This window comes from Xenia sp. Carnegie-2017, unplaced genomic scaffold (genome assembly GCF_021976095.1).
Source record: "Xenia sp. Carnegie-2017 unplaced genomic scaffold, XeniaSp_v1 HiC_scaffold_16, whole genome shotgun sequence".
Classification (NCBI taxonomy): domain Eukaryota; kingdom Metazoa; phylum Cnidaria; class Anthozoa; order Malacalcyonacea; family Xeniidae; genus Xenia; species Xenia sp. Carnegie-2017.
In genome coordinates this window covers 14,084,862-14,099,456 of record NW_025813469.1, presented here as the reverse complement: position 1 = coordinate 14,099,456, position 14,595 = coordinate 14,084,862, and the positions used below count along the sequence as shown (strand labels likewise).

The 14,595-nt window shown below is 36.2% G+C and overlaps 3 protein-coding genes across 3 annotated transcripts in view; all 3 read left to right on the top strand.

The window, feature by feature from the left end:
• The window catches only part of LOC124437191 (proteasome subunit beta type-4-like), a 37,912-nt gene extending 37,685 nt beyond the window's left edge, over positions 1–227 (top strand). Inside the window, 1 exon segment of the mRNA XM_046987200.1 lies at positions 27–227. Within this exon segment, the coding sequence (XP_046843156.1) occupies positions 27–39 (13 nt within the window). The 3' untranslated portion in view covers positions 40–227.
• A 408-nt stretch (positions 228–635) lies between these two features.
• On the top strand, positions 636–6,521 carry LOC124437193. Its single transcript, XM_046987202.1, has 5 exons — positions 636–967; positions 2,218–2,274; positions 2,352–2,502; positions 3,949–4,103; positions 5,915–6,521. Exons 1-5 carry the CDS (start codon positions 776–778, stop codon positions 5,999–6,001), a joined length of 642 nt encoding a protein of 213 aa, XP_046843158.1. The 5' UTR covers positions 636–775; the 3' UTR covers positions 6,002–6,521.
• Positions 6,522–7,728: 1,207 nt separating this feature from the next.
• LOC124437208 (NADH dehydrogenase [ubiquinone] 1 beta subcomplex subunit 9-like) lies at positions 7,729–9,841 on the top strand. Its single transcript, XM_046987217.1, has 3 exons — positions 7,729–7,975; positions 8,843–8,898; positions 9,609–9,841. The coding sequence occupies exons 1-3, from the start codon at positions 7,750–7,752 to the stop codon at positions 9,669–9,671; spliced, it is 345 nt and encodes a 114-aa protein (XP_046843173.1). The 5' UTR covers positions 7,729–7,749; the 3' UTR covers positions 9,672–9,841.
• Positions 9,842–14,595: the final 4,754 nt, after the last annotated feature.

Here is a 14,595-nt window from a genome sequence, read left to right as displayed (position 1 = left end):
GTGATAATTTTATCGTTCAATTTTAGGGGCTATGAATGAATTCAGCAAATTTTGGAACAAGGACGTTTTTTTGCTACAATTTTCTCATTAACAAAGTCTGTTTCTAACCCTATTACCGTACATATAAATACTTCGAAAGGCCGAGAATTGTTTCTTCAGAATCTTTCAAAATTTAACTATGGTCATTTTCTAGCAATTATTAAAAACAAAGAGTCTTGTGTGCGGTATTCTTGCTTGGTTTTATTGCGTGGGTTGTTATTCACAAACGTTCTTTGTCAGAAACAAGGAGTAGGGAAATTTTTTAAACGTTTTGTTGATATTGGCTGATATTTGCTTATATTGGCTGATATTTCCCTCGAAAACTTTATGCGGTAAATGACATTATCTTCTCGTTTGCAGCTGTTTTTGTTGATGTATGGAAATGCAAAAATCAGAAAAATTTTCATTTCATTTAATGGAAATTGATTTTGAAAGTCACAAGTGCGCGGAGCGTTCAAAGCATGCCAAGTCATAGTTAGGGGGCTCTTTACAATTCAAATTGCGCATTTTTTGCATTTCAAATTTTTGTCATTCATTCGAAATGTGTTGAATTCGTGAGTGAAAATTATTCAAACAATGAAATACTTATGTAAATGTTGTTTACGATGACGCATATTATCCGCATAACATCCATCGATAGTCTAGCTTTCGTGCTTTCTAATCTCCTATGTTGACTAGTTTCTTCGGTGTATCTTGTGTGTTTGTGTGTGTGAACATTTGATTTTGATCTTTTGACATGAAGGCATCTCGTGTTCAAAGATGCTCGCTCGGCTTTTTCGCCATTTTTTGTATTCTGCTCGGCGCTGGTATCATTTCTTGTGGCCTTATATTCCAGTATCATGAAGATTACGACAGTGACATTGTAAATGGAATGGGTGAAGCGGGAGGCTATGAGTATTACTACACACAATATTGGCTTGGAATACCGGTAGACCAATTTAAAATGTTTTACTTCTAGCTATTCTATATATTTTTCCTTGATTGATGTAAATGTACTCTAGTACGTTAGTTCTTTGTTGTCCCTGCAATCGTACTTAAGTTCTCTTGGTTGATATTTCCCGTTGAGATTTTTTCTTTTCCGCTGCTCTGCTTTATCGCACGAGCGTATTTTAGCTTAGTTTTGTTCTAGTACAAAGACTGTTGTCACCCTATGTTCATTTATCATTACCTAGGTACATTGACACTCGTAATCTTTGTTGATATTTTTAATACTTTAATGTAGAGACTTTATTCGTTCACCGTTTTTGTCTCCTTTATTTATCATTACTTACAGTCTTAACAAACATTTTTCTAGCTTACATCTAAACGTAGTGTGTCATTCCCTTTTTATGTTGTTTATTCATCACTACCTACACTGACACACGTCGTCTTAGTTTATATTTTAGACAGTGTAAAGACTGTTCTTGTTCTCTGTTCTTCATTCATCACAACCTACACTGACACACGTTATCTTAGTTTATAGTTTGGATAGTGTAAAGACTGTTCTCATTCTCTGTTGTTCATTCATCACTACCTACACTGGCACACGATATCTTAGTTTATATTTTAGACAGTGTAAAGAATGTTCTCGTTCTCTGTTCTTCATTCATCACCACCTACACTGACACACGATATCTTAGTTTATATTTTAGACAGTGTAAAGAATGTTCTCGTTCTCTGTTCTTCATTCATCACTACCTACACTGACACACGTCGTCTTAGTTTATATTTTAGACAGTGTAAAGACTGTTCTTGTTCTCTGTTCTTCATTCATCACAACCTACACTGACACACGATATCTTAGTTTATAGTTTGGATAGTGTAAAGACTGTTCTCATTCTCTGTTGTTCATTCATCACTACCTACACTGGCACACGATATCTTAGTTTATATTTTAGATAGTGTAAAGAATGTTCTCATTCTCTGTTCTTCATTCATCATTATGTACACTGACACTCGATATCGTAGTTAAATTTTAAGTAGTGTAAATACTTTCCTCGTTCTCTGTTCATTTATCACTACATACCCTGACACACGTTATCTTAGTTTATATTTTTTACAGTGTAAAGACTGTTTTCATTCTGTTGTTCATTTATCACAACATACACGTTAACTTAGTCTACATTTTTAATCAAAACTGTTATTGATTATAAATAATAACCTGCAATGCTCATGTTTCTGTTCAATTTACATTTACAGATGCTAATCCTGGGTGTGGTTATTTTCTTATTTTTTTGCTTGGAAGTAAAATGCATGGTAAGTTTTCATAAGCGCATTCTTAAAAAGTTAAAAATGAGCGAAAATTGCATATTTTTTGTCCTTTACACTTTTAGCTTTACTTCTATATGATATTTGCATCTCTGACCCTCGCTCTGGCAATAACCAGTGTTGTACTCGAAGGTCCAAAATGGCGAAAATGGTTAAGCCTTCAGCAACTAGTCGATGATAAAAACGGCGACGACATTAATGGTGTATGCCAAACAGGTTAGAAATTTGTCTTAGAGGTTGTCTGGGGGATGTGGAAGGGTAGACAGAGTAATTGTATACATATAAAAAGAAAGATATTTCGAAAATGGACATTGTGAAAATCAGCAACGATGACAAATACACAAAAGTACTCGAGAATGTATGTGTTGAGTGTGACTCACCAACATGGCTGCTTGTGTAGTTCTGTTGAAGATGGTTTGGATTTGAATTAAATTATAGATTTTTCAGTAACATTTTGTTCGTTTGTTTGTATCATCTATTAGCGTAATTTCGGAATGTCTTCGTTTTCGATTATGTTGGACTTCTCAGCGTGGTATATTTGTGCTTGTATCTAGAATAATGCGATTTTAAATCTGTGTTTCTGTATTATGTCATATTTTTGAAGCAGTATTATAACACTAAAACGTTAGGCTATATGTCACAACGGTGATTTTATTTAAAAGGGGGGAGCGGTTATTAATCCACCATGCGTGAATTCAATCTTCATACTTGTTTTACTACTAAGGGGAGCGGTTATTAATCCACCATGCGTGAATTCAATCTTCATACTTGTTTTACTACTAAGGGGAGCGGTTATTAATCCACCATGCGTGAATTCAATCTTCATACTTGTTTTACTACTAAGGGGAGAGCGGTTATTAATCCACCATGCGTGAATTCAATCTTCATACTTGTTTTACTACTAAGGGGAGAGCGGTTATTAATCCACCATGCGTGAATTCAATCTTCATACTTGTTTTACTACTAAGGAGCGGTTATTAATCCACCATGCGTGAATTCAATCTTCATACTTGTTTTACTACTAGGGGAGAGCGGTTATTAATACACCATGCGTGAATTCAATCTTCATACTTGTTTTACTACTAAAAGCTTATTAATCCACCATGTGAATTCAATCTTCATACTTGTTTTACTACTAAGGAGAGCGGTTATTAATCCACCATGCGTGAATTCAATCTTCATACTTGTTTTACTACTAAGGGAGAGAGCGGTTATTAATCCACCATGCGTGAATTCAATCTTCAAACTTGTTTTACTACTAAGGGAGAGCGGTTATTAATCCACCATGCGTGAATTCAATCTTCATACTTGTTTTACTACTAAGGGGGCGGTTATTAATCCACCATGTGTGAATTCAATCTTCATACTTGTTTTACTACTAAGGAGAGTGGTTATTAATCCACCATGCGTGAATTCAATCTTCATACTTGTTTTACTACTAAGGGGAGAGCGGTTATTAATCCACCATGCGTGAATTCAATCTTCATACTTGTTTTACTACTAAGGAGAGCGGTTATTAATCCACCATGGTGAATTCAATCTTCATACTTGTTTTACTACCTGAAGTAAAATACGTCATACTAAATTATCAATTATTCATTGTTCATTTTTACTTCCACGTTATCGGAAAACATACATAAAACTTGAAACTATTGCTTATAGGTTCAAGCAAGTCTAACTCAACTCGTTTATCGTGCAAGGAGATCCTACACGCCACCGCTATGCAAAGTATCGTAGTTGGTTTTTCTATCTTGTCGATCATTGCGAGTCAGTTTATCGCCTTTATATCAATACACATCTTGGCGCAAAGTTCTCAGGTATGGCACATTAAATTTATAGAGCTTAGAATAGAGCTTACGTAGAATAGAGCTACGTAGAATAGAGCTTACGTAGAACAGAGAGCTACGCAGAACAGAGCTTACGCAGAATAGAGCCACGCAGAATAGAGCCACGCAGAACAGAGCCACGTAGAATAGAGCCACGCAGAATAGAGCCACGCAGAACAGAGCTTACGCAGAACAGAGCCACGCAGAATGAGCTTACGCAGAACAGAGCCACGCAGAAGAGCCACGCAGAATAGAGCCACGCAGAACAGAGCCACGCAGAACAGAGCCACGCAGAACAGAGCCACGCAGAACAGAGCCACGCAGAACAGAGCCACGCAGAACAGAGCTAAGAACAGAGCCACGCAGAACAGAGCCACGCAGAACAGAGCCACGCAGAACAGAGCCACGCAGAACAGAGCCACGCAGAAGAGACCTTACGCAGAACAGAGCCACGCAGAATCAGAGCCACGCAGAACAGAGCCACGCAGAACAGAGCCACGCAGAACAGAGCCACGCAGAACAGAGCACGCAGAACAGAGCCACGCAGAACAGAGCTTACGCAGAACAGAGCACGCAGAACAGAGCCACGCAGAACAGAGCCACGCAGAACAGAGCCACGCAGAACAGAGCCACGCAGAACAGAGCTTACGCAGAATAGAGCCACGAACAGACAGAAGCTTCACGCAGAACAGAGCCACGCAGAACAGAGCCACGCAGAACAGAGCACGCAGAACAGAGCCACGCAGAACAGAGCCACGCAGAACAGAGCACGCAGAACAGAGCCACGCAGAAAGAGCCACGCAGAACAGAGCCACGCAGAATAGAGCCACGCAGAACAGAGCCACGCAGAAGAGCCACGTAGAACAGAGCTTACGCAGAACAGAGCCACGCAGAATAGAGCTTACGTAGAATAGAGCTTACGTAGAATAGAGCTTACGTAGACTAGAGCTTACGTAGAGTAGAGCCTACGTAGAATAGAGCTTACGTAGAATAGAGCTTACGTAAAATGGAGCTTACGTAGAACAGAGCTTACGTAGAATAAAGCTTACGTAGAATAGAGCTTACGTAGAAACATCTAGAAACTACTTTTATTATTTGTTACAATGTGTTAATGATTGTATTGCAGTTTACTATAGTATTATTGAATGTAATATTTCATACTTTTTTCGTTACTTTTCCCTAACTATGTTCACAGTGTATAGCGCTTGTTAAAAGATCCTACGTACGTCGAAAACGTTAATTTTTGTGGGTCACACGTGAGTCACGTGACGTGACGTAGCACATTTGCTTTAGTTTCTCTGGGAATGACCGTGAAAAACACAAAATTATTTGTTTTCAGATAAAGTTTTACCCTAACACACAAAAATAGATGTATACTTTATTAAAGTAAAATGGTTTGAACCCGGGAGTATCGTTACATGTTTGTAAATGTAGATCGTCCAGGTTGGTATAGTCCTGAGAAGGACTGTTTTTGTTGTTGTTGACTGACGTTTCGACAACCTTAGCGGTAGTCATCTTCAGAGTCAAAACTTAGACTACCGCTAAGGTTGTCGAAACGTCAGTCAACAACAACAAAACAGTCCTTCTCAGGACTATACCAACCTGGACAATCTACATTTACAAACATACTTTATTAAAGGTCGTGTTATTGTCGACAGTTAGTAAATGCGTAAAATGTGTAAAAAATGTGTTAGCAAGTGCCTAAAAAGTTTAGGTTGTGAAAACCTTTCGTACAAGTTTGATTCCTGTAAACTTACTATCTTATCATGCCTTTGATGAAATTCACGCTTTCAATTTTTCAGCAAAGTTACAACATTGACAAGAGAGGCCTTGAAAATAATGGATACAATAGTCAAGTATCGCAATTCAACGTAGTGACGTCAATGTAACGTCATAGTGACGTCATGACGCAGGTATTGTGAACCCAGGGAGACGTATTTTGTATATCAATATGGAGGATTGTCTATAAAAGTTTTTTTACTCTTATTTACTCGATAAAAACTATATATTTGCAACCACGAATGTAGGGAAAGTCAAACTAAATACAACAGCTCAATATTGGTGATATTTATGGTTGAAAATACTTAAAAAAGCATTTCTATTCGAATATTTTATTCTTTACGAAAGTCACAGTCTGTAGTATTGCTGTAAAAGTAATTTTACTTTAACATTGAGCTGCTGTAATTTACCTTTTGACGAACGCTGGATTCATCACTTTTAAGACCAGTATCATTCATCGACACGCTACAGAAAGACACATATCATGTTTATAAAAAAAACATTTATATTTATGCTATGCTATTATTTATATGTATATTCATGTCGATCTTTATAAAAAATATATTACTGTCTGTTTTAGCATGTGTAAATTGATTAAATTTTCCCAAATATTAAACATCACAACAGATATGTCATGCCTCAATGTCATGTGTTTACAACGAGAGCGAATTTTCACGTTCATCGTGGCCTTGTCAGGCTAATCTCACTCATCCAACCTTCTTTTACAGTTACATAACTAGTTCCATGCAAAATATCTTTTAAACCAAATGGTTTGAACCCGGGAGTATCGTTGCATGAAGAGTATCGTTACTTTGACTCTGAAGATGACTACCGCTAAGTTTGTCAAAACGTCAGTCAACAACAACAAAAACAGTCCTTCTCAGGACTATACCAACCTGGACGATCTACATTTAAAAACATCTTTTTTGTTAACTGTATCATGGTAACCTGACTCTTTCAATTCTCCTTCACAGAATTACTTTTATTATGATAACTATAAGTCTAACCTCAATTTTTCAATCCTTTTTCATAACTATTTATAAAATAACTGTATCATGTTAACCTCATTCCACGAATCTTCTTTCACGTCATCCAACAAAATAGAAATGACGTGATATCAAAAAGATGCGTAAGTTGTGGTTAAGTTCCAACATTGTTGTTTGTTTTGATGTTTACACGTCATTTTCCAGATCTGTAGCAACTGGACAATGAAAAATAACAAAGAGGACTTTAAAGATTTGACGTTGCGTAAGTGTAGTTAAGTAATATGAGTAAGAGTCGTTCTTGTTATATTAAGTGCTACTAAATGACTCAATGATCCATCATCGTTTTTTCTTCGTTGACATCAAACTATTAAACGAATTGTAAACATTCAAATTTTCTCTTCAACATCATCTTGGACCACGGTCAGGTCAGGTGCAACAAACACAATTGTCGTCTACGCGTTGTGTTTTAGGTTTAGACCAACCGGAGTTCTTAGTGTTGCTGGAAGAGCTCTTTTCATGAAAAACGTCTTGAACTATAAAGATGTGGTAAGTACCACTGGCTCAGGTAGGTTTGGTAAAAGCTTTCCTGCTTTTGTACGCGTTTCATGTTTCTTTATACCAGCCTACCGTAGGTAGTAACTGGGATGCATGGATTAGAGCATTTTCATGCTCAGACAACGCATCCATTATATCGACAAATCTTCATGTATCATGTGATTAAATAACCATTAAAATAACACCAGGCTTCTGGAGGGTATCTGTCTAATCTATCATTGCCACTTATTGCCTCCAGTATGACGTCGATGGATAGGAAGATTTTTAGGATTACTTTATGTAAAGCTGAATATAAAGCCCATAACTCTGAATTCAAGATGGCGAGTTTGACTCATGCTCAAAGGGTGACTCGACTTTACAGACGTTCAATGAAACATCTTTTATCGTGGTGTGTTGAGCGAGAGATTTGGAGGAAAGAAGCTTTGAAACTGAGAGCTGAATTTGATCACTACAAATACGAAACAGATCGCAACAAGATCACCACATTGCTTGAAGAAGGCGAAGAAAGATATCGCCGACAATCTCATCCGGATCCTTACATTAGTAAGTACTCTTTGATGTATTCACGTAAAGTTTTATCCAAAAATTGTCTTGCCGTAAATTTGCTGCTTTTGTTGTGTATAGTTCTTATAATGACTCTTGCCTAAAATAACTTCAAAGTACAGAGATAGACTTAAAATTATTAATTGTGAACCAGTTATTGTGAACCCGTGCTGGCCCTACACCTATCCTCCTCGCCGAGACATTTAACACTAATCAAATGCTGCATAATTCCCTCCATTTCAAAACAATTGTTATAACTCTGAATGTGGAAAAATTCCTGGTCAAATTTCCTGCATTCTAAAAGGAACTGTGAACTGTTTTTCTTGTCGAATTGCTGCGAATCCTGGCATAAGGCCCTTCCATGTCCCAGCTGGGGTGGTGGGTTGTGGGTTTCACTGAGGGAGTATTAGTAATGGTCTGAATGGGTGATTTTGACAGCTTTTCACTAATAACTTATTTGTGAAGATTGGTACCATATATGGAAACTAATTTCCACCAACAGAGATTTTGTTTCCAAGTAAAGTTTTTTGGTGGGCGAAGGCAAAGATTGTGGAAAGTCCCCATTTGATAAAATTTTAATCATTTTACAATACATGTTTATAGATGTAGAATGTCCAGGTTAGTAGAGTCTTGAGTTGGACAGTCAACACCAACACCAACTGTTCTTCTCAGGAGTCTACTAACCTGGACAATCTACATCTACAAACATGTAACAATATTCCCAGGTTCAAACCAAACAATGTCATGATGTCATTATTATAAATGTAACAATGTCATTACATTAAAAGAATGATATAGTTGAGAAGTTTGAGTAAGATGTAATTTTTAATTTTTACAAGTCACTGAGAGAAGAATATTTCATTTTAGATCCTAATGCACCGGATGGTGGAAAGTGGGAGAGAAATATGCCTCCTCCACTGCATGTAAGTTCATAGTTTTGTTCACCATGTCGAGTCAATTTTCAACTGGTAACTATTGTCTCTAGTTAGTAACTACAACCATGGTTATTTCAGGCTGATAACCCCAACCATGGTTATTTCAGGCGGATAACCACAACCATGGTTATTTCAGGCTGATAACCCCAACCATGGTTATTTCAGGCTGATAACCACAACCATGGTTATTTCAGGCTGATAACCCCAACCATGGTTATTTCAGGCTGATAACCCCAACCATGGTTATTTCAGGCTGATAACCCCAACCATGGTTATTTCAGGCTGATAACCACAACCATGGTTATTTCAGGCTGATAACCCAACCATGGTTATTTCAGGCTGATAACCACAACCATGGTTATCTCAGGAAGATAACCACAACCATGGTTATCTCAGGAAGATAACCACAACCATGGTTGTCTCAGGCTGATAACCACGACCATGGTCTTCTCAGGCTGATAACCACAACCATGGTTATCTCAGGCTGATAACCACGACCATGGTTGTCTCAGGCTGATAACAACAACCATGGTTATTTCAGGAAGATAACCACAACCTTGATTATGTATTACATCAACGTAACCAATTGAAATCTTCCCACCATGTAGAAATGTCAATTTTTTTAAATTTTGGTTAGTTTCTAGGATTTTTTGCATATTATGTTCATCATGTTCATTATGTTCTTGATGTCTTTTTAGAGTTTGATCATGACACCTAATGAAGAGGAGTGGTTTGAAGCTGTCAAGAAATGGGCAAATTAATCCCAAGCCAAAATGTTGTTTTTGTTGTATTAGAACTTGTGGTATAATTCTTAAAAAAAGATTTTTTATGAATGAGTTTGTCGACTAGTTCAGTTTCAGTGAAAAGTTTGATGACTTGTATATATGTACTGCACAATATACCCTCAATAAACCAAAACAGAGAAATATTATTTGATAGTAAGTTTGGGGTAAAACTAAATTTTGCACAACCAATTGTACCCTTTGCGGAATCTTATTCTAATAAAGAATTTCACAAGGAGCTTTTCATGGAGAAAATTTCTTGGCCGTGACCAATGTCCGAGTACCATATTGATATTACTGTTGTAATTGCGTCATATTTTGTATCTTAGCCACAGAATATGGAATATACAGAAGAGTCATTCATGTCGGAACCTTCGATGTTTTTGTCCTCGCGCATGTCGTCAGCTACATGAATATAATACCTATCTTTGTTACAAGCACAAATAGGTTTTCTGCTCTTGGGAATTTGACCTGGGGCAGGTTGCGCGAATCCTGGATAGCGTTATCCATTGGATAGCAAGTTTTTTGAACTTCTATAAAACATTTTGAAAACCAAAAAATACAAGATCCGAACTGAACAATCACTGAAATAAAATACAGTTTCGAAGATTACGAAATTTCTTTGTCATAAGAAAAATATAAACACCTTTTTCTAACCAATGGATAACGTTATCTAGCCAACCGGCCCCTGATTTCTAACGATAAAATATGTCTAGAATATATCCATTGTAGGGGCTTAATAACTTTGTTTTAGCAGAACAAGTTCATTTCATAGCTAATTTATGCCACAATGGCCGTCATTTACTAGTAATGTATAGTTGACAAAAAAATAACAAGATTTTAATCAGGAGAGTCCCTAGAACGTTAACTGTATTTGTGTGTTAGGAAGGATGTTATCCAATATTCATATATTCATTTGTGCCGGAGTGATTTAGAGTGATTTCTTTAAAAAGTCCATAAAATGACCTTGGTCGGTCATGACTTTAACTACAAACATCGCGACAAGAATTGCCCCCTTCCTTTTTGCTTTCCTTCTTCAATGCTAGACCATGAGTCGGTCTAAAGCTTATTAGTTCAAATATATTAACTTTATTCACGGTTCAACACACTATGATTGGATATTCTTCCGAAAGGAATAACCAATGGTATTCGAGAATTTGATCATGTGTCAAACCGAGGGAAGAACTAAATTTGGAGAAGGACGCAAGTTGCCTTCAACGCTTCGTGCTCAAATTACAAGAATTTCCAAGACTTTTGATGCTTTAAAAGTCTTATTAGCCGTGAAACGTAGCAGAGGACAATTTGTACATGTTTGGTAAGTAAATGCATAACACTAAAGCTGTTTACTCGTTTGCGAGCATGTAAAAACAAAGTCGGGATATTTGTCGTTTCTCGCGTTTTTCGTTTTACAGAATTTGTCATATTTCGTGAAATGTTTTTAATTAGGCCAATGTTTAGTATCGAAGGCGGCAAAATAGGTCCTTTTGAGAACGTCAATGTGTATTTTCTACCACTTAACCAAGTGTATACGTTTGGACGTCACAGAGTTCATATATTTAGCGAAAATCTTGTTGTTGCATCAAATGTTCGCCATGTCGGCAAATGCTACGAGTTTTGTCCAACATTCAACCTCTTATTTCTAAACGTGGAATGTAGTTTCTTTGTCGCAATAAATGCTATTGAAAGAGCTTGGATGTTTTAGAAAGAATATGAATATCCTCTTCGCGTTTTATGACCAAGGTTCAAATGGAAGCCATTATAAGGTTATGTTAATGGCGGCGAATAAAGTGTTAAAATTTAATGAGCAAATTTCTGTATAAGTTTTAGTATTCTTTCTCATTAAAATTTGTTGCCAATCCATACTGCATACCAGCACTGTGTGATTAATTTTTTATTTTCTTGACCAGTCAATCATTCAGTAGCTAAGTGTCAAAGTTGTCGTAGCTTTAATAGCGTTTGTGTAAGGAGAAAAAGGGTGGGAAAATCACCATTTGAAAAAGTGTTGTTATTGAGAGTGGTGTTTATTGAGAAACTGAAGGATTCCCCTGAAAATTAGCTGTCAAGTTCATATAATCTTGACTCATTATAAGTTAATATCAGTGAATGCGTATTTTGTTAATTAAAAACTGAGGGACGTTTTTTGTCTGCAATAAGAAGATAACGCTAAAATAATTTCATTTTCCCAACAAAAGTATGGCAAGAAAAGTTATAGTCTTTCTTCCCTATCGTCCAATATCAGTTTGATTTAAACGGTTCCGAGTTTAATAGCATGCTGACTCTAATAGCATGAAATTAAGTTGACATTCTTTGAGTTTCATATTGAAAGGTGGTTAATGCCATTGATAAGTCAGGCTAATTGAAGATTATTGATTGCGCATGCACCCCCCTTAAATATATCCACAAGGTTCATTTTCGATCAGTTCAACAGTAAAAAGTAGCTATTAAACGATAATTGAAAATTGTGTGGTTAACTAAATCAATAAAAACTTTCCCCATGTTTTGAACTGAATCACGTGTTTTTTTCTCTGCAGTCACGTTTATTGCACATGTACTCAGATAAGCTTAGCAAAGTGTAATTGTAGCATAAAAAATAATTAGAGAGCTTTAGTAAAACTACGACAACGAGTATGAAGTTTGGCCATGTAAGAAAATAGCACGAGAAAGTTCGTTGTCGTTGTGACTTTGTGAAAATTTTGATTGAGCGGTCTTTTTTACTGTGAAATACACTGAATTTTGCTGAGCAGCTGCAGCTCTATTTGTCAATAATAATATCAACGAATCTGTAATACTGATTTTGCGAGAATATATATATAGGACTTTTAGCTTGAAAAATCTTCACTATTTTACATTTTATGACGATTTATCTTATTTTATTTTTTGTTTACGCGTCACTTTGCGAACAAGAATAGAAGTTTTGCAGGTCATATTTGTAAACAGTAAACAGATTTTTTGATTTTTGTGCAATGTTTGTCACGCACATGATTTGGTCTTGAAGTGACTTCCACATATGTTTGGTCTTGAAGTTCGTATATTTTGACAAGGTAGGCAACTCTCAACACAAAATTACTGCCGTTAACTCAAGCACTTCCACAAAACTGCGAGTATCTCATAAGTAACTAGAAAAACACGAAAAACAAATACATCTCATTAATAGCGAATAATTTTACAATATTTTTGCAATTTTTTTAACATTCAAATGTTTTCTATGCATATGAAAAATGCGAATGTTTTTAGGGTTTGTGGCAAAACCTGTCTTTTGGTCACACTTACTTATCTAAATATTCGTCATATTTTTGAATGCTCAAACGCATCGCGAGTTGGCTGAATTTATGGGAAAACAATAGAAAAAATTGTAGCCAATCTGAAGTCATGCAAAAACAGTTGTAGCCAATCTGCGATGCGCTTGAGCATTCAAAAATCTGACGAATGTTTAGATAACTGACCAAACGATAGGTTTTGCAAAATATTTGCCACAAACCTTAAAAACATTCGGATTTTTTATATGCATAGAAATACATTTGAATGTTAAAAAAGCTTCAAAAACATTGTAAAATTATTTGTTATTAATGAGCTGTATTTGTTTTTGTGTTATGTCATTTAATTATAAGATATTTAAGCTTTTGTGAAAGTGTTTGTGTAGACAATCGGTAATTTTGTGTTAAGAGTTGCCAACCTTGTCAAAATATCGATGACCTTTAAGACCAAACATATGTGGAAGTCACGCGAAATCATGTGCGTGACAAACATTGCAAACGTTTAAACGTTTCTATGGTAACTGTCCATCTTATATTATTGATATTCTACCAACAAATGCCAGTCGCCACAATAGAAATACTCGTTATAAAGACTTAACTATTTGTTTACCCAAAACGAAGAGACAAAATGATGGTGGGCGATCTTTTGCTGCTACTGCAAGTCGCTTTTGGAACAGTCTACCTCTTACTATGCGTAAACTTTCATCAGCTACACTTTTTAAAAAGAAACTTTATGATAAAGCTAATTCAGATATGCTCATAGAATAATTTATTATTTAGTTTTTTAGTATTTTTAGTCTTGTGTAATTCTGGTTTTCAAATTGTAATTTATCTCGTAGTTTGTTAGTTTGAGGGCCACAAGTTTTTCACACTTGTTGTGTCACGTGTTACCCTCTTTTTAATAAAGTTTAATCAATCAATCAATCAACCCTTAAAATCACACATACGTGTAACTCACGCGAGATGCAATGCACATAAATTAAAAAATCTATTTACTATTTACATGAATCGATTGAATAGAAGACTCAAACAGATTTCTGGGCTGCCTATGTGGGCTTGTGGCAAATGTTTTTCAAAGCATATGCTTGGTTTTGACATTCGTCATAACTTTAAATGCTCGCACGCATCGCAGATTGAACAATGTTTAGATAAGTGACCAAAGCATAGGTTTTAAAAAATATTTGCCACAAACCCTAAAAACACTAGCATTTTTCATATGCATAGAAATACATTTGAATGTTAAATAACTGCAAATTCATTTTTCGTGTTTTTGTCATTTATTTATGAGATATTTACGGTTTTGTGAAAGTGTTAGAGTAAACAGTCGGTAAATTTGTATTGAGAACTTGAGAGTTGCCAACCTGATCAGATCAAAATATAAAAAACATACGTGAAGTCACGTGAGATCCCGTTTGCTCCCCCGTGGAAGTCACGTGAGACCCCGCTTGCTCCCCCGTGGAAGTTACGTGAGATCCCGCTTGCTCCCCCGTGGAAGTTACATGAGATCCCGCTTTCTCCCCCGTGGAAGTCACGTGAGATTGCTCATAAATCAAAAAATGTATTTACTTTTTACATAAATCGATATCGTAAAAAACCTAAACAGGTTTCTGGCTACCCATGTTTTAAATGAACAACTGCGCTCAAAAACG

Bases quoted from the DNA above. Each gene is read 5' to 3' on its own strand.
- LOC124437193 (XM_046987202.1), top strand. From the start codon at position 776: ATGAAGGCATCTCGTGTTCAAAGATGCTCGCTCGGCTTTTTCGCCATT. The intron at 968-2,217 runs GTAGACCAATTT...TTACATTTACAG, and splicing joins AATATTGGCTTGGAATACCG to ATGCTAATCCTGGGTGTGGT. The intron at 2,275-2,351 runs GTAAGTTTTCAT...TTACACTTTTAG, and splicing joins GCTTGGAAGTAAAATGCATG to CTTTACTTCTATATGATATT.
- LOC124437208 (XM_046987217.1), top strand. From the start codon at position 7,750: ATGGCGAGTTTGACTCATGCTCAAAGGGTGACTCGACTTTACAGACGT. The intron at 7,976-8,842 runs GTAAGTACTCTT...ATTTCATTTTAG, and splicing joins TCATCCGGATCCTTACATTA to ATCCTAATGCACCGGATGGT. The intron at 8,899-9,608 runs GTAAGTTCATAG...ATGTCTTTTTAG, and splicing joins ATATGCCTCCTCCACTGCAT to AGTTTGATCATGACACCTAA.